This window comes from Pleurodeles waltl, chromosome 1_1, assembly GCF_031143425.1.
Source record: "Pleurodeles waltl isolate 20211129_DDA chromosome 1_1, aPleWal1.hap1.20221129, whole genome shotgun sequence".
Classification (NCBI taxonomy): Eukaryota; Metazoa; Chordata; class Amphibia; order Caudata; family Salamandridae; genus Pleurodeles; species Pleurodeles waltl.
The window spans coordinates 88,009,836-88,029,670 of record NC_090436.1 but is presented as its reverse complement, the minus strand read 5'-3'; the positions used below and the strand labels follow the sequence as shown (position 1 = coordinate 88,029,670).

At 46.6% G+C, this 19,835-nt stretch overlaps 1 protein-coding gene across 2 annotated transcripts in view; it reads left to right on the top strand.

The window, feature by feature from the left end:
- Window positions 1-19,835, top strand: part of TPGS2 (tubulin polyglutamylase complex subunit 2) — a 128,320-nt gene that overhangs the window by 91,261 nt on the left and 17,224 nt on the right. For both annotated transcript variants that reach the window (XM_069218386.1, XM_069218295.1), the window contains exons 5-6: window positions 4,448-4,561; window positions 13,635-13,798. In XM_069218386.1, coding sequence (XP_069074487.1) covers window positions 4,448-4,561; window positions 13,635-13,798 — 278 coding nt within the window. The remainder of the gene's footprint in view (window positions 1-4,447; window positions 4,562-13,634; window positions 13,799-19,835) is intronic.

Genomic DNA, 19,835 nt, shown 5'->3' with positions numbered 1-19,835 from the left:
ACCTGCTATTGGCAAAAGTTTGTAAAATATTGTACAGAAAGATCTATAGATCCTCTTTCTGCTTCTCTCTCTGAGGTTCTTCTTTTCATTCTATTTCTTGACCAGCAGGACTCTGCTCTGGGCACTCTTAAGGGCTATCTCTATCTGCTTTATACGCTTTTCTGCAGCTGCCTGAACCAACCCTCTAAGTCGCCTATTGTAAATAGGATTCTAAAAGGGCTTGCACATATGTTTCCCCCTATGCCCTTTATCATGCGTCAGTAGGATCTCAATCTAGTTCTCACATACCTTATGTGTGCTCCTTTTTAGCCAATGCACAAGGGTCCCCCTGGCTGCTTACCATCAAGACAGCCTTCTTAGTGGCAATACTATCTGCCCAAAGGGTGAGTGAGCTGCAGGCCTGGTCATCCAGGCCTCCATATCTCAGTGTTTCCTGATAAGGTAGTGCTTCGCACTTATGCCTCTTTTCTCCCGAAGGTGGTCACCCCATTTCAATTGGGATAGTCTGTCACCCTGCCCACCTGCTGTCCCGCATCCCTCTAAGGAAGAGGAGAGACTCCACCGGCTGGACCCAGAAAGAGCATTGTTGTTCTACCTTGACTGCACAAAAGAGTTCTGGGTGGATGACCAACTCTTTGTGGATTATGTGGGAGCAAAGAAAGGTCGGCAGTACAGAAACTAACCATTTTGCACTGGATCATTCTCTGTATAAAGATCTTCCACGCCCTGGCTAAGAAGCAGCCACATGAGGGCTTACAGGGGAAAAGCTGCAACCACAGCACTAGCACATGGAATCCCAGTATTGGACATCTGACAGGCAGCAACAAGGACATCCTTGCACACGTTTGCTGAACATTACTGCCTGGACAGTCAGGTCCGCAGGGACATGCATTTCTCCTGTTTTGGTCCTGCAGGACTTTCTAGTTTAGAGAATTTGTCCTCAGCCTGCTGCCAGGAGGTATGGCTTCGGTAGCTATTCAAAGGTAAGGAATCTGCAGCTAGAAGTCTATATCAGATGAACAAGTTACTTACCTTCGGTAACGCATTATCTGGTAGAGACTGTATCTAGCTGCAGATTCCTTACACCCACACTACCTCTCCACTCTTTGGACTAATTTGGTAGGGTCAGGGTGATCCCTTTTCAGGGCCCTCGTTAGGACACACATATGCACCAGTTCTTGTCATGGCTCTGCGCTCCTGGCATGGAAAGTTGTGATTAAAGTAACTGACCCCGGGTGCCTGGGTGGCACCTATATAGGTGGCTGCGATGGCACTTCCGGCGCCTACAGCACCACACGGAGCTGTGGAGGGTAGTGCTCAAGCGAACGTTTCCGGACCCGTCTGACACCTGGGAAAATTCAAAGGTAAGGAATCTATAGCTAGATAGAGTCTATACCAGATAATGTGTTACTGAAGGTAAGTAACTTGTTCTTTACTACCACAAATTTCAATGAGCTATGGCTCCCTTGTATTACTCTCTAATTCATGGCTCTCCTAAAGCAAATACTGTGAACGGCACCACAGATTCCCACACTACGTTGGATGGTTTAATGCAAGGACCTTTGGTGCAGTATTTGAAGTCACAGCTTCATCCTTCGTACTTGCCATATTGGATGCTACTAGAGATAGCCTGATGCCCCCTTTCTGGTAGTGGTCTAGGCAGCTGCCATGCATTGAGCATTTACTGTAGCACTAATCCTTCCTGGAGTAAAGCTTCTTTTTTCTTAATGCACAAACAACTCACTTTAAAAGGTGGCAAGCCCATTATTCCTGAATCGAGGGATAAGAGATAGGTGTTGATAGAACACAGACATGGTCAGAGTTCCTTACCAGGACATTATACTTTCATTGTTCCGTTCAGTATTGAAAAATTATATTATTGTCGATTGTGCTCGTTGTTCCTCAGACCTAAAGGTATGTTAATATGAACATGTGGTCCTGCAGAGAGATGTCTAGTGTTGGGTTCTTAAACTACCATCAAAACCTCAAACAACATGTGACAAGCTTCTTGATGGTGTCTGCTCACGTGTAGGGCATAGCCACCACATGTCTGAGATTGCACAGTTGTTAAACTCTATATCCAGCAGTGCTCTCTAGTCAGATCTTGTGGAATAGCCTGATCTGGTTTGGTAGCCCACCCATGCTCTCTACTAATGCTGCCTACTCTAATGAAAAAAACACTCCAGTCAGCTCCTAATAAAAAAGTAAGCTGATCTCCACCAAGCTACCAAAAATGTCAGTTAAAATATCCAAAAGATAACATTGGGGTGCATTTAAGTGTTTCTAAGTCGCAAACGTTTTCTGTACCTTCATAGCTTTGCAGCATCCCACTAACACATCCATCAGGTCATTGCCTGGCATATCTTTAGCACTGCAACAAACACACTGGCTGATTGTTCCTTGCTGGTCCTCAGTGAAACTCAACAGAGGAGGTAGAGTCAACCATCTTTTTCATGCTGGCTAGTTCAACCTTCACATATAAGTAAATGCCACATCCCTACAATGTATTTTATAATGTGGGGATCCGAATACTGCACCCTCGAGCGTGATTGATGTTCCTTATTTGGTTAGGTGTTGGCATTTGCGAAAATGTACAAAAGAATGGATTCTAAGGAGATAAATTGCGACAATATATCATTGCAAAGATTCTTTGTAAATAATAATGAGTATTTGAGTGAGGAACCTCATCGAGGGCTCCACACATTTAATCTTGTAAAGCATATGTTATATTCAGGGCCACTGGAATTATGCGGCATGAGAGGGCCAGATTAAGCAGACGGGTTGAGCAGCATGAAAAGTCAAATTACGCAACCCAATGCAGCACATTTTGAAATAGTATTACTTCATTATTTCGTCATTATGTAAACTTGGTAACAGTGCCTGGTCATTGGTTGCACCTTATTAGTATCAGTTTAACACCCACATATAAGCAACAGAAAGGTGGCTGATTCAGCTTTGCGAAAGACCTTTCACTGCACTGCAACACGTGCTGCTGCATTTTTAGTAACTTTTGAACCATTAGAGCTAGAAACAGTTTTTTTGTTAAAGTCAGCAGATGGTGCATCAGACGATGGATTATGTGGCAATTGTTGGAGCCGCACAATCGCATAATTCCAGTGGTCCTGGTTATATTATAAAATATTAAACTTGCACGCTAAGTGACATCTCCATGGTTATAGATAACTTATCAACTTTTTGAGGGAACACGATCTTTAAACGTCAAGTACAAGTTAAATAAATGTAAAGTTGAGGATCATTCTAGTGACTGTAGGTCAGGTCTCAGCCTTTCTGTAGTGCACTGGGCTGTTCAGAGACGGGGACATTTGATGTTAGGGAAGGCAGTTTCAGCCCTTTCAAGAATCAATGCTCCAGTAGACCTAAATGAGCCTGATTCCATGAAAATGCCATGAAAGATTAAAACACCATGGGGGTCATTCCGACCTTGGCGGGCGGCTACCAATGCGGCCGCACTCACGCGGCCCCCATTCTGACATTCCCGCTGGGCCGGCGGGAATGAGGCTGCAACACAGGAGCCGGCTCCAAATGGAGCCGGCGGTGTTGCGGCCGTGCGACGGGTGCAGTTGCACCCGTCGTGCTTTTCACTGTCTGCTAGGCAGACAGTGAAAAGCTGGCCGGGGCCCTGTTAGGGGGCCCCTGCACTGCCCATGCACCCCCCAAGACCCCCAGGGGCCCCAAGACACCCCTTACCGCCAGCCTCTTCCTGGCGGTGAAAACCTGTCTCAAGAAACAGGCTGGCGGTAGGGGTGTCATAATCCCCAGGGCAGCGCTGCTTGGCGGATTATAGCCGCCGGGGCAGAAATGGCGGAAAATCGCCGGCCCCGGCGGTCCGACCGCGGCTTTACCACCACGGTCGGAATGGGGAAAAAAGCACCGCCAGCCTGTTGGCGGTGCTTGCGGTCAGAATGTCCCCCCATGTTTTTGTCTAGAAATGTGTTATGACTTAAGCGAGTTTGGAATGGCAGACTTTGAGTAAGGAGATATACAATTTCCTGTGATTTATTTACTGCCTAAAACTACAGTTGTGAAGGTTGAATCTTGTAACTGACAGCACCATTGATCCTCAATTCTTAGTTCATGCCCTGGTGCCGTCTACAGTGATTTGATTCGATTGGTTGGTTTCTAAATGTCAGGAATACTTCTGACACCATACGATTCTGATGTTTTTAAAATATTGGTGACTCCCAACAGTAATACAGTCAGTTTCTGTTTATTATGAATTGTAAAAGCAGATTCCATCATTGTGATGACAAGAGCAAAATGATTCTTATGATGCCGGCATTAGGATTATTTTTCTTGTATTTGGTATTCTTTCATTTCACTGATATGTGCATTGGTGTATGCTCGAAAGATGTCTCTGAATATGTAAAGTAAATCTCACTGAGAAACTGAGTAGCAATAATAGATTCTTTTTTTTCTCTCCTTGAAGGAGGTCAAACCCAGAGAACAAAACCATCATTTGATTCACATAATCTCATCTTTGAACTTGATCCCTGTAATGGGAATGGCAAAGTTTGTCTTGTCTATAGAAACGTCAAAAAAGGTAAATTATGTTTCAATGGATCTCAAATTCTTAACAGTGTAAGTGTAAACGTAGTGCCAAGAGTGTTGTATTTGGGACAACACCCAGAATGAGAATGTCTGAACTTGTGCATACTGAGTGGGTTTACACTTGTTCATCGTAAGTAGGTAAATGGGGTCAGTTTAAATGTGGCACTGCTAGACTCATTGGATATTTCCTTTCATTCTTTTGACCACACTTAGTGTGCTGTTCCGATCCACTGTCAATGGACCAATTTTCGATGGTTGAAAACAGATCCTCTTTACTAACATTTCCTAATCCGCTATTCTTCATTCCATCAAAATTGACTACCCATCCTCCACCACATTAAATGTCCACTTTAAAGGTTCAGAGGGTGGTGGGTATTCAAGGAATGCGTGCCATGTGTTCCTCGCTGCTTTTAACAATCTACCATACTATAATGATTGTTTATGTAGAATATTGTATGTTTGTTGGCCCACAACCAAAGTGAACATACTGTTGGTAAACAGCTTCCATGTGTGTGCAGTCTCCTGTCAAATCGCCCCCTGCCCCTCCCATCACACACACCATTTCACTAGTCTCCCTTTTCCTTTTTCTTGCCTGTATCGTGAAACCTAAATTCCTGGACAACCAATGATTACAATTCCTTACTTATTGGCTTACCCAAAATCTAGCTATTGTCCCTGTAAATTCAGCACAGACAAAACCTAACTGGTATCTGGAAGAAGAATATCAGAACATATCACCACAGTCCTGATCACTCTCACTTAAACTCTGATTAAAATTTGAAGCTTATCCAAGTGGGTCTGTATAGTTTATAAGATTCTACACGCCATGGGAACAATTTGCCGAGGCTCGGAAATTGGTGATCTGAGATTCTTACTCAGTATAGAGTGCCAACACCATTTGAGTATGAACGCTGTTTTCAGAAAATATAAAATACTAAAGCAGTTATTAGGAATTTCACTTACTTATAAACAAGAAAAAAAATCCTTATATTTTATCTTAAAAAATAACTTAAACATCACTTTAAAGTTTGACTTATGACAAGATCACGTATTTGGTATGGAATGTATTATTGAACCTGAAAAGTCTGTAAAAATGTATAAAAATTGATATCCTTTGTGTGTGCCTTGATTAGTTTGTTTGTTTATGTGGAATCTTATTTTATTCCCCTACACTAAACTGTAAAATTGTATATATTCATATTTTAAGTAAGCTCTGTGAAACCAGCTCTACTTTGTGAAGCTGCCCTACTGGGCTTGGTCCATGCTATATATAAAAAGGCAAAATAAATTGTCTCTGGAATCTTTATGCTCTAAATCTATTATAAACTTTCAGAAAATCTCCTTCTAAATACATATATATATCGTCTGTGAAGAATGTCCAGTATATTAACTGAATGAAAGGTTAATTCAGCATATCACTTATTCACTGCTGTTTCGTTTCATGTGTAAGGTTCAGTGTTCATCTGAAAGTCATTATGTGTATCTGACCTAGTTCTAGAAACTTAGAAGATAATGATCATGGCCGTGCACTGTAGGTAAAGGATAATGCTGAATTCTATTGAACAGGGGTTCCCATAGAAAACCTTTTTACACAGTGCAGGTAAATACATGTATTACAGCACGTGGTCTCGCCGGGCCACAAAATGTCCGCTCCTTAGAGGGTTCTGCAGGCCGGCAGCACTAATCCTACATAATCCACGCATACAGAAAGCATCGGATTTGCAGCGTGCATATCACCTGTTTTACTTTCACTAATGACCGAGCTGACAAAAATCTCTGGAATGCACTTCTTAGTTTAAAGAAGACATTTATTATTACTTCACCACGAGGTTCCTAAAAAAATGAAGGCGATTAGTAGGTTGAAAAAACACACATTCACAGCAATGAAAGGAAAATCTATCAAAATGATTCTCATCTGCAAAGTACATAGCAAATATAAGTGATTATATTATAGCATAATTGCACAGCAAAGGATAAAGTAAAAATTCATCACCGTAGGGCTTGCCAAGCTCTTCATCGTTCTCATGCCAGCAAGAAGATGACCCCTGTTCAACTGCGAGAAAGAGATCCTCACCCTCATGGGAAAATGTCAGGCTTTTGACGTCCAATCCTGACCGAGGTCTCGGAAATTCCCTCGCTACTGAGCAGGGCCACCTCTTTTATAGTTTAAACAACCATGGAAAGAGCCTTCTGAAAGGCCCTCCCCTCTCAGATGGAAATATTCAAACATGCTGGCTACTGTAGGTCAGAGTTGGAAGAAAAATTTTGAAAACTGGCCAGCATTTCAAGGCTCTCCTTCCAAGGCCGCAACGTTCCCTGCACTGAAGAAAACAAAAAACATGTAGGTTTTTATCATAAGCTGTTCGTGTTCGGTGAGAGAAATACAGAGAAACAAGCTTAGTTTACCATGTGGAAAAACACAGCTCAACTGCAATGTCTAATGCCACGATAAAGCCAATAGGCAGCTAAACCGAATACAAAATGTAATCTGCAACTGGTGAACACTGAACAACTAATATGCACAGTGGTGCAACACAAAGTCAGTGGTCAAACACATCTATTTTTACTACATCACCTTGCACTAAATCGATGCACAACAATTTGACAAGTCGACGCCGCCCGCCGGTGTCTACAGGGGCCGCTGGGCCAGACTTTGGAGAGGTGACCAGCTGCTGGTGCGGCTTGTGGCGGCGCCTCATTGTCAAGGTCCAAGGTGCAACTTCCCGGCCCGAGCAGCTGTCAGCGTTCCCGAGCCGAAATAGGAGGGAGAAAGTGAGAGAGCGACCGCGTGGCAGCCCTCGGAGCACTGTTGCATGGGAGATCAGACCGGTGACCGGATGGGAGGCCTGCACTCGGCTGTGCTGTGAGGATCAGGCCGGTGGCTGTGAATGAGGCCTGCGCTCCCCTGTACACCAGGCATGGGTACGCTTGGTGGACCTGAGTATAGCGGAGCAGGAGCCATCCAGTACGTTGGGGGCGGGGGAGAGGCCCGGGGGCATCTGGGCAGATTGGTGCTACCCTTACAACAGACCCTGGTGATAGATTGGCAGGACATTATATGTGCTGAGGAGGGGATAGGAGGAACACATGCTAGATTTGGTATTACTCCCCCACCCAACGCCCCCAGGGCCCATCTTCGACTTGGGACAGCGTTGAGGGCCTGATCATGCCCCCTGCCATGGATGAGGAGGAGGAGGCAGGGAGAGGGTGGCTCCTTGGGCTACGACATCTGGGCCAGTTGACTGGGGCCCTCACCTGGCAAACAAAACATCTCCTTGAATTGGCAAATCTGTGGTAACAGACCCCTTCCTTATTTTCTGCCTGGGCTTCCCGTGCCATCTGAGACCATGGGCAAGACAGACCCTAAGCAGGCAAAACTCACATTTGAGGGCAAAAAGCGCATCCGTCATATGGAGGGTGAGAGATCCCATGGAGCAACTATGAACCCGCAGATAGAGGAGGACCCTGGCGAGTTTGATCTAAAGGAAATACTCCTTGATGTGAAAACCATTCTCAAACCTATAAATGACAAGTTGGACCTCCTGACTGCTCGCCTCGACCAGGTCAATCAACGTGTGGATACACATGAGTCCAGATTTTACTGCCTGGAAACCCGAATATCTGACATTGCCGATCAACATTCTGAATCCAAAGAGCATCTTTTAAAAATGGACAACATACTTGACATCATAAAAGCCAAGAATGAAGATTTAGAGGCCAGATCCCGTTGAAACAACCTCCGTATCACAGGTGTGCTGGAGTCCACTTCAATATCCAAAATGGAGGACTTTATTGAGAATATGTTACGCAGCCTGTTCGGCAAAGACCTATCTCCAGGGGCGCCAGCCAGACTGATAATCGCCAAACTCCTGAACTACCAGGATAGGGACACAGTTTTGTGTTTGGCTCCTAAAAAAGGCCCATTGCAGCACCATGGAAGTGTCATTTCCTTCTTTCCTGATTTCACACAGAATGTACAGGCTGCCTGCCTCAAAATCCTACCTGTGAAGAAACTTTTGCAGAAAGCCGAAATATCGTATGCAATGTTGTATCCTGCCAAGCTCAGAATTTCTGTTGAAGGAAAATCAAATTTTTTCACGGATGCCAGGTCAGTCCTGAAGTTTGTTAAACTTGCCGCCAAGAAACGCTGTCCAATGGGGCGATCGACTGGGGCTGCCGTGCGCACCTCCCTAAGTGACAATGACTGAGCCACTCACGTGGTCTTCCACTTCTTAGTGGTCTTCGAGTGTACCATGTCAATATTACCTTTGCACTGCATTTCACAAGGGCCTCAGATCTGGCGGCCGGCCACCCAGCACCTGCCTGGACCAGTCCCCAAAGTCACTTTCCCCAAGGGATGTTTCCCATACTTGTCTCCTTTATGCTGGGTTGGGAACGTTGGGGAGGAAGAAAGGTCCTTCATCTCAACCGCGTTTGGGGGTTGGTGTGGATGTTGGTGGGTCGGGATGTTTGTTGCTCAGTCCGGCATTATGACTGTTTGCTTAGGTTTTTTCTGCTGAGGTGCGTGATTATGCACTTTCCATACACGACTTATGACACCACATTGCAATACATGTATGAGGGACCCAGGGCCCACAAGATAGTACGCGCCACATTGATATGACCACCCTGAAGTGCCTGACCTGGAATGTACGCGGCCTTAATGATGCTAGAAAGGCTTGCCTCATGCATTCTTATTTAAAGAGACACAAAATCGACATTTGTTTCTTACAAGAAACGCACCTGGCTGATCCCAAATCCCACTGCCTGAAATCTAGAGGCTGGGACGCAGCTTACTCCTCAACATACTCACATTATGTCAGGGGGTCACAATACTATTATGCAGACGTCTAGCCTTGCAAATAACTCAAACAATACTCAACTCTGGCAGATATGTACTCCTGGCAGGTTCCTTAGGAAGACACCCCGTAATATTGGCGGCCGTATACGGAGCAAATGTGGACGATGCTAAATTTTACACCACACTATGGTCAAAGATACGCGGGCCCTTATCTGAGGTGGTGACTATAACATTATCCTGGAGGACCGACGGGATAGATCGGGTGGGTCCCGGGATCATCACCCACATGCCTCAAAAATGTTACACACGATTGTGACTGATAACCAGCTGCTAGACATCTGGAGACTTACACATCAACATGTACTCGAAGGTACATGCATTTTCACGTACCACGGATCGTGGTCCGGTATAGATTTTTGGATAGTATCCCCAGAGGCAAGGTCATGGCCGATTGCCGTTACATACCATCCTCATACCCTTTTAGACATGCACCAGTCTTGTTTGAGCTCCAGCTCCTCCACTCCACACCTCTCCCTTTCTCTTGGTGCCTACCTTCAGGAGCACTGTGAGAAGCTGTGTTCTGGGTAGATATCCAAAAGGAGAATGTTTTTTTTTTTTTCCCACAATGTAAACTCAGTCAAATCACCCTACATATTTTGGGAGGCCTTTAAGGTGGTAATAAGAGGAGCATGTATAGCTAAGCAGACTGGGGTTCTAAAATCCATCTGTACGTCACTGGCCAACCTCGAACGTGAGATCCGTGCCCTTGAGACTTGCTATTTTCAATCAAAGAATCTGTTGGCAGATATTAACTCCAAATTAACAGAATTCCAAGAAAAGGCCTCCTGAGAGGCTCAGTACCTACACAAGTATACTCAAGCGCGTAGATGTAGTGAGGGAGACCAGCCGGGCAGAACTCTGGTGAGATTACTACGCCCTATCCCAACCTCCTCCCATATAGCTGAACTTATTGACTCTTATAACAACTTAGTAACTACCACTCCGGCGATAATACAAGTCTTCTCCACATTCTTTGCTAAATTATACCAGGAAACCTCAGTGTTGGATGGACCAGAACTCACCAAAAACTTTGATACATTACAACTAGTGTGGTTGGATCGCGTTCACCGTACTTACCTTTAGGCCCCTATTACAACCGTGGAGATAACTCAGGTAGTTGCTGAGTTCACAGGTAATAACGGCTGGGCGCAAACGGTCTCGCCACTTCTTTCTATAAAGAGTATGCCCCTCTGCTGGCCCCTCACCTCCTGGCCATGCACCAGGCTTCTTTAGGTATAGGTTGCCTCCCCGCCTCACTACGTGAAGCAGTGATAGCCACCTTAATCAAATCGGACAAACCAGCATCACACTGCAACTCCTACCAGCCGCTCTCCTTCATCAACATAGATAATAAAATATACGCTAAGGTGCTAGCTAACTGATTACTATCACTCTTATCAAAAATCATTAGGCCTGATCAGGCTGGTTTTATACCAGGTAGGTCTACCTTCCATAATCTCTGCACTATCTTTGCTATAATGCATCATTTGGCTCCACACATTCAGGCAACAGCTGCTTTACTAGATGCCACGAAGGCGTTTGATACACTAGAATGGTCCTACCATTCTCCCTTCTAGCAAGAATAGGCCTTAGTCCCATATTCATAAAACAGATGCGTCTACTATACACCCTCCTACTGGAAAGAGTGCGTACAAATGGGACTGTCTCAGATCCCTTCTCAATTACTCTGGGGACGAGACAGGAATGTCCGCTGTTGCCCCTTTTATTCACCATCGCGATGGAACTATTAGCGGCATGCTTTCGGCAACACCACGCAAACGGGGAAATTGGCCTCACCTCCAGTGCCCTGGTGATCTCATTGTACGCTGACGATACAGTGTTTTATACCCGTGACCCACAAGACAATCTGACCCCATAATACAAGAGGTGATCCGATTTGGATGCTATTCAGCTGTTCAGATAAACTGGGGGAAATCTGTGCTATTTCCCCTTACAGATGAGGCTCTTCCTTTTCCCTCTGAGTTTCCCTTTCAATGGGCCGTAGAGCCGGTCCGCTATCTTGGCATTTGGCTGAGCCGAGATATCAAAACTTTGTGGCAAACAAACTACAGTAGGGCTATTACCTGGTTAGAGAACAGGATACCATTATGGTCCCGCTTCCTGCTATCCCTCACAGGCTACATTTCTATAGCAAAGATGGTGGTCCTTCCCAAATTCCTCTGTCTTTTCCTCCACATCCCCCTTCCCCTGTCACCTTCTTCAAATGTTTAAAATCCAATCTGAGCACCCTAGTCTGGGCGTGCAAGCAATCACGGGCCTCCTGGGAACTTCTTACTTTACTGCCGGCAATGGGGGGGGGGAGGTGGAGGGGACTTGGGGGCGCCAGAAATGACTCTTTATGCTTACTGTGCACAAGCGCAACATCTGCACTTTTCGGTGCACCCTACCCCATTTCAACCACATACCTCTATTGAAGCGGATAGAGCAGCACCGTATTCCCTCAGAACGTCATTATTTAGCCCTTATAAGACACCCAGAGCTGAAATTGACATGGTTTGTAAGTTGGGCATGGGAGGGGTTGTGCAGGTGAGCCAGACTGTCCCTACTACATGCGCCATCCATCTCACTGTTTGAGAATCCAACAATCCCACCCCTTCAGGAACCCGGCACCAGGGCCTGCGCTATTAAACATAACATTTCTCTCTTCGCAGATTTATACACTGATGGTCAATTCACTGCACAATTACCTGAGGTACAGGGCCCATGCCACACCCCGTTAGACACATTGATGTACTACCAACTTAGGGCAACGAGTCACACCTTACACCACACTTTCCCAACTGCACTGCCCACACTGCCATCACTAGAGATCGTTCTTTCGTCCTTGTCCTCTAGGCGTCTGATCGCTCATCTTATTACCTTCCCCAGGCTTCTGCCCCGCCTTTCACACCTGGTACCCGTGCCAGATGGGATGAAGACCTCTCCATAACACTCTCTGATGAACAATGGGGCTATTGCTGTGGTCAACTGGAACACCTCTCCCACAACCACAGATTCCACCTCATAAACTTTAAATAGCTTCACCCCTCTACCGATAACCCCTACAATGATTTTACACTGGGTTTAGCCCCAGATGCAAGGTGCATTAGATGCGGAGATGTGCAAGCCTCCTTCCTGCACTTAGCGTGGCTCTGCCCGCCAATAATAACGTTTTGGGAGGAGGTTTGCAGATTTACACACAAAATAACTGGACAGTGCCCCGCCAGGACGCCATTGGTGGTACTACTGGACCACATAACTCAAGTACTTGTTGAGAGAAGACACGTTACAGCGATGTTACTCCTGTTAGCAAAAAGGAGAGTGACCAGGGACTGGGGAAGGTGCCCAGCCCCTACAGTCACCGCCTGGTTACAAGATGCCAAATATTGCCAAGAACAATTAGATGCGTGCGGAGACCTGCTGCCTTCATGCTCCCGACCCAGAGATATATGGTTCCCCCTCCCCTCCAATCTTATCTATACTCGGAACAGACCGATTTCTCCCATCACTACGACAGGTAATACCACATCTCAGACAGTGGAACAAGCAACCGTGTAACCAACATCGCCAACTAACCCCTGTAATAACACCCTAGATAGTGAATGCCACCCACAAGCCGACTTTTGGCCATTTCTGGAAGACACAAACTAAGCACAGCTATTTGTCTCCTAAACTCTGCCTTATAAAACAATGACAATGATACCAGGTTAACGGCCCACCAATGGGACCTTATGTGACATGTTGTACCTGATGATGCATGTATGGAACTGTATTGGGTGTCGGCAAGAAAGCTTGGTGTTCACTGAATGCACCTCATAATTGTAACTGTTTCTTATGCAAAATCAATAAATAAAAATATATATTTTTAAATACACGTATTACCTGCATTGGCAATCAAAATATTTTAATCAGGCAGCAACCATGCATCAGGTGCCAATTTATCAGAGACAGTGTTTCTTAATTAAGAAGTCTTATTCCTACTGTAAGAGACCTTCCTCTTCCTAATAGAGTAGACCAGATTCATGGAGCAATAGAAGATCAGGACCATATCCTAGCATAATGTCCTTGCATATAAAGTTTGCTGCTACCTTGCAGTAACAATCAATGTTCACATTTCTTCAATGATGGATCTATTGGATCAAAAAAGAGTGCCCTCCTGCAGCATATTCATGCTGGTAATTATTTTCTTGTTTTCTAATTGAAGGGGTAGTGTCACTGGACACAGAGATCTGGTTTCTGGACAGAGCTCTCTACTGGCATTTTCTTACAGAAACCTTCACTGCCTACTACAGGCTTCTCATCACCCACTTGGGCCTTCCTCAGTGGCAGTACGCCTTCACAAGCTATGGAGTTAGCCCACAGGCAAAGGTAAGCCACTCAATATATTTATTTGTTGTAGTAAAAATGTAGCTTGCAGCATATGTTTTGGAATTGAATTTAAATTCTGAGAGTAAAAGTAGGTTAGTAAACCTGCTTTTATGAACAATAAATCTGGTACTGCTTAATTCAATCAATCAGGATTTGTAAAGTGTGGCTAACCGCCCAACAGGGTATCTTGGTGCTTGCAGGTCCCGTAGGCTCACTTAAAACATAGCAACACAACCAAATGCATGGCTCTCTGACCAACTTTGGCCTAAAACTTTGTGATTCATAACATTAATCCAAAAGTATTTCTTTCAACCCCATAAATACTGGAGATCTCTAAGATATGACTGAAGTGTGCTCTCTCACACAATGTGACACGCGTCATCATTGGCCACCTCATCCCACCCTGGTAAGATGATACTACCAGGGCAGACTGAACCTCAGGTGGGGCTATCCTGAGGGAGTTCTTGGACATTTTCTAGTTGAACAGGTCCAGATATCAGTAAAAATATCTAAGGATAAACCACGGACAGTACCCTGCAGTATCCTTAAGATGATTAAAAATTCCTACGAAGAGGAATTACCGTCGTGGTTCAATGTATTCAGTCCAATATAAATTTAGAGGTGTCCTTTGTTCCCTCTGTCTGGGGATCAGCATACATTCAATAACCTCAAGTGTTGCTTATTGAGGAATGCTTGTATATAAAGCCTTCACATCCAGTGTTAGCAGTAGCTCCCTATCTGGGTCAAAGGGTATCCCCCCAACTTGACTTGTTCTTAGAACTTTCTGAAGTGACTGTATGGGTAATAGGGGACAGGAGGTGAGAGAAAAGAAACGCTCCGCAAGTATCTCAACCTGCTGACCTCAGGAGCACAGGCTGATGGAAGGCGTGTGACAAGGACCCTTGGTCTGCAGTAGACTGACTATTAACCTCTGTTATCTTATAAGTCAAGGTACCATTAATCTATATTCTGGTGTACAACAGGATACAATGTCTTATGAGTTACAATAGAATGACTTGCTGGGAAGGTGGAAGCAGAGAGGCCATGACTAGCCCTCAACGACCAAATTCGAATGTCTGACTCCAACAGTAGAGATGCCAGGATGACTTGGAGTGTTTGATGTTGGAGCAAAAATTCCAAACATATAGCAAGGACACCTCAGTATCTGTGGAGAAAAGGGTTCACCTGAGCTGCCCTAACCACCTGAGAGAACCAAAGGGGAGCAACAAATGGTGCAAACTATGCATCTAGAGTAGAGAACCTATCCGCCATCTGTTGCCAGGCAAGATGTAAAGTTTTGACTGTCGCTCAAATCTTCCAGCTCTAACTGATCCGTAAGTGTCTGAAACCTCCCAGTTTCTTCTAGAATATTTGGTATTTTCCAGAATGTTCTGGCTCTTTGCACTCTATTTGGCTTTGACCCTGCCCCTGGGCTGTCTGACGGTCTCTAAGGCTGGCCTGAAGCAAACTTCTATTGTTGCGTCTGAGAAATGTGACCACATTCCTGCAGCATTAGACACCATTCCCAGAGAACATGAACGCCTGGATTCCTGATAGTTTATGACCTAAAAAAAAGCTATAATCCACTGCCACCAGTCAGGGCATACTCAGAGAGTGGTCAGTGGGCCCTACTCCTTTTAAATGACAGGTGGGAGAAACCAGTGGAGCTTCTCCCCATTTACCAAGTGTCTTCCTGAGAAGTGCCATATTTGCTGTTTGAAGACCAAAAACTGTGAAAAAGCAAAAATCTCGGAAAATATACTGAGACACATGACAATGATGGCACATGTGCTTTGCTGTTTCTGGATAGTCATTCCCTGCACATCAAATGTGAAAGCAGAAAGGAAGGTTCATGTTAGGTGTATTCTATTTCTACTTGTAGGATATTTGTCCTTTCTGCAGGGTCACTCTGGAGTTTCTCCTTTTGATGCCCTAGATTGTTTTACTGGCCTGCTAAACAGTCATAACGTGCCTGTGCACTCCCTTTTCAACATGATAAAACTGGCATACCTCTGATTAGCAAATTTAATTTACCTGTAAGTTCCTAGTATCTGGTACTAAGGGTACCCAGGGCCTGTAAGTTAAAAGGCATTAGTGGACTGCAGTACCCATTGTGCCACCTGCTACAGTGAAAGGGCAAATGTGACTGCCGTCCTACTATTTGTAGCCTAGCTGTTGCAGTGCCTAAGTGCAAATTCAACCTGTAAAAATAATCCCTTTGACAGGTCAAAACTTTCCTGTGGGAAAGTACCCTCTTTCTTGGCATGGACACCCCCATTTTCTGCCTGTTGTCAGTGTGTTATTCTGTATTTACTGGGAGCCTGCTAACCAGGACTCCAGTGACTATGCTCTCTCCCTTCTAACTTGGTAACTTAGTTACTTACACCCCACTTCTGATGGATACAACTACCTGTGGATTCCTCATCTACTGAATTCTCCCAATGTGCCAGCATTCAATGGAAATTTTCTTCCCAGCTCTGCACGTCGATGAGGACGTCACAATTGCCTGACTCCCACAAGACACCGTCTGATGCATTGAGGCAATAAGAGGTCCTCACCATCGTGCTGACGTCAGTTCCCTTTTTTCCGTGCCTTCGAGTAACGGTTTTTCTTCAGTCTCTAGGGAGCAACTGTTGCTTTGGTTGATACTTTGTTAAAAACATGTCTCCTCCACAGAAATCCGGTTTTAAACCCTGTAGGGAATGCGGGGGCCGTATGTCGGTTACGGATCCGCACAATGATTGCTTGTGGTGTCTCAGCTCCGAGCATGATGTGGAGGAGTGCGGTTCATGTCAACGAATGAACCCTAAGGCGCTGAAAGAGTGTGAAGGGAACCTGTTCTTGGCAAAGTCCAAGAAAAAGGAAAAGCGGCGGCATCGGAGATCGTCATCAAAATCTTCGAGGAGCCATAGGAAGCGACACCGTCATGGCTTCTGGCGCCGACACGAGTCACAATGTCAGTTGGAGCAGGGCCGGTCTCGATCCAAGTCTCCTTCAGGTCGGCGTCGAAAGTCCTGGGAGGTCAGCCCGACAGTGACACCTCAGCCACAGAGCCCTGCGGATTCACCGGCACCGTCGGTGTATGAAGTTGAGCCTCGCCAGAGCCCTTACGTCTCGCCGGCTTTTTCAGAGGCAAACCCTTCTCCGGCGCCACAGGAGTATACAGAGCCGGGGGCCGCAAGGATATCCAGCGCCGACGCCGCAGTATCCTAAGTTCCCGGCTCCAGGAGCAGATCCGGCGGCGTTCTTGAACGCGATGTTTACAATTTTTGCCTCCATGGTTCCTGGCGGTGCACCGGCTTGTCCCTCAGGCTCTTTGGCATTTGATTTGGACATTCCAGCTCCGTGCAGACCGACGCCTTTCATGCCTTTCTGTCCGATTGGAGGTGCAGGTCCGGCACCGATGTCATCGCCGAGAAGACCTGCGACGCCTGTGGCACCTGTGACTCTGGTGGCGCCGTCTGCTTCCCCACGGCTTCAGTCGACGCCGGTAAAGACGGCCCGCCTGTCTACGGCGCCGACGGATCTGGTGTCGGGCGAATCTGAAGATCACCGTCAACCGAGGTCGGCGATGTCAGCTAATTCCTTGTCGACGCCGAGGATAGAGGCCAGGTTGCGTTCAAGGAGAAAGGCCCTGAGACTGTTGGAGGAACAGGAATACAGAAGGCAACTCCTGGAAGGAGGGATCGAGGAGTCCCTGGGAGATTTCCAGGGCTTGGACTCCGCTAGTGGGCTGGACACTTCCCCAGAGTGGGATTTGGCATCTCCTGGGGAGTACACTGAGGAGGCTGCCTCGTTTCACTCGGTGGTTAGGAAGGCAGCAGACCTTTTAGATCTCCCGCTGCCTGCTTCTGAGGTAAAGACTAATATCCTCACAGAGGTTTTGCATCCGCTCCTCCCCTTTAATGAGGCCCTTACAGATCCCATCGTGGAAGTTTGGAAGAAGCTGGTGTCTTCATCTGTGGTGAATCAAGCTCTGGCCAGAAGATACAGGGTGGCTCCTAGGGATCCAAGTTTCCTATCCAAGCATCCGACTCCGGAGAGTCTGGTGGTGCAGGCCTCGTGTTCTGGATCCTTCCCTGGGGCCCCGTCGGACAGAGAGTCCAAAAAGATGGAACAGTCGGCGAAGAAAACCTTTTTGTCTTGCAGTATGGCCTTGAAGTCGCCCAACGCAACCTGTGTCTTGGGCAGGTACATCTATACCTTGATGGACGCGGCCAAGGCTGCGCAGTCTGATTTGCCTCAGGACGTGATGGGTCTTCTGGTGGATGCGCAGGCAGCGGTGACTCAGATCATCCAGACAGGACTGGATACTTCCGACTCAGTAGCCAGGGCAGTGGTACCTCAATAGCAACCTGGAGGCATGCCTGGTTGAGGTCGTCTGGTTTTTCAGCTGATGTACAATCGACCCTGTTAGACTTGCCCTTTGATGGGGACAAGCTGTTTGGCACGAAGGCTGACTCTGCCCTGGAACGATTCAAGGAAAGCAGGGCTACCGCTAAGTCGCTGGGCTTGCAGGCTTCTTCCACCACCCCGTTTAGATCCTTTAGGAGGTTCAAGGGGTTTGGGTGTGGTTCTTCCTTTCGGGATAGACTCCAGCCAGCAGGCCAGCAATCTACTACTCTCCCCTATAGGACCTATAGAGGGCTGGGTAGGGTTAGGACGAGAGGGGCCACCCAGCAGCACCCTGCCTCTTCCTCTTCCTCCGGAGGGGTGCAAAAGGGGAAGCAGCCTTAGTCCTCTATCCATTCCATCACATTCTTCTCCTGTAGGGGGAAGGCTAACTCGTTTTCTCCGTATGTGGGAGTCGGTCACATCGGACTCCTGGGTCATCAACATTGTGGGGAAAGGGTATGCCCTTCCCTTTCGGGAGTTTCCCCCTCCCAGCCCTCCCCGTTCATCCTTCTGTGCGGAAGACCATCTCCTGTTGTTGCAGCAGGAGGTTCTAGTCCTTTTATCAAAAGTTGCAGTGGAGTTGGTTCCAGAGCAGGAGAGGGGTCAGGGTTGTTATTCAAGATATTTCCTGATCCCCAAGAAGGATGGTCAGTTGAGACCTATCCTGGACCTGAGGGTTTTGAATTGGTTCCTCAAACAGGAGAAATTCAAGATGCTGACCCTAGCGCAGGTGCTTTTGGCGTTGAACGAAGGAGATTGGATGGTGTCTGTCGACTTGCAGGATGCTTACTTTCATATCCCCATTCTCAAGTTGCACAGGAAGTATCCCCGGTTTGTGGTGGGGTTGCAACACTACCAGCTTGCGGTCCTTCCTTTTGGTCTTACTTCCGCACCTCAAGTCTTCACGAAGGTGATGGCGGTGGTTGCAGCAAGTCTCAGGAGGAAGGGAATAGCGGTATTCCCTTACCTGGACGATTGGTTGATCAAAGCCAAATCTCCAGAGCTCGTGCTGCATCATCTGCGGATGACAACCCAGTTGTTGTTTGATCTGGGGTTTTCGGTGAACGTGCCCATATCTCACCTGGAGCACTCTCAACGCCTCCTGTTCATAGGGGCAGTACTGGACACGACATTGAATCGGGCCTTTCCTCTGCCTCAGCGGATTCAGGACATTCAGTTGTTGATTCCAATGTTTCAAAGTCGAGCGGCAGTTCTGGTCCTCAAGGTCCTTCGTCTGTCTCGGTCTGCTTGCTTCATGCATTCTGTTGGTCACTCATGCACACTGGCACATGAGGGCTCTCAGTGGTGCCTCCGCAGGCAGTGGTTTCAACACAAAGGGGATCTCGAGGAGTCGATAAAGATCCCCAGAGACACTGCAGCGGATCTACGATGGTGGGCTGCGGGCGGCAACCTTTCCCAAGGATGGCCGTTTTCGCTACCTCCTCCAATGGCCACGGTGATAACGGATTGTAGTAAGTTGGCTCTGTATGTACTATTTCAAAGTAAGAAATAGCATGCACAGAGTCCAAGGGTTCCCCTTAGAGGTAAGATAGTGGCAAAAAGAGATAATTCTAATGCTCTATTTTGTGGTAGTGTGGTCGAGCAGTAGGCTTATCAGAGGGTAGTGTTATACATTTGTTGT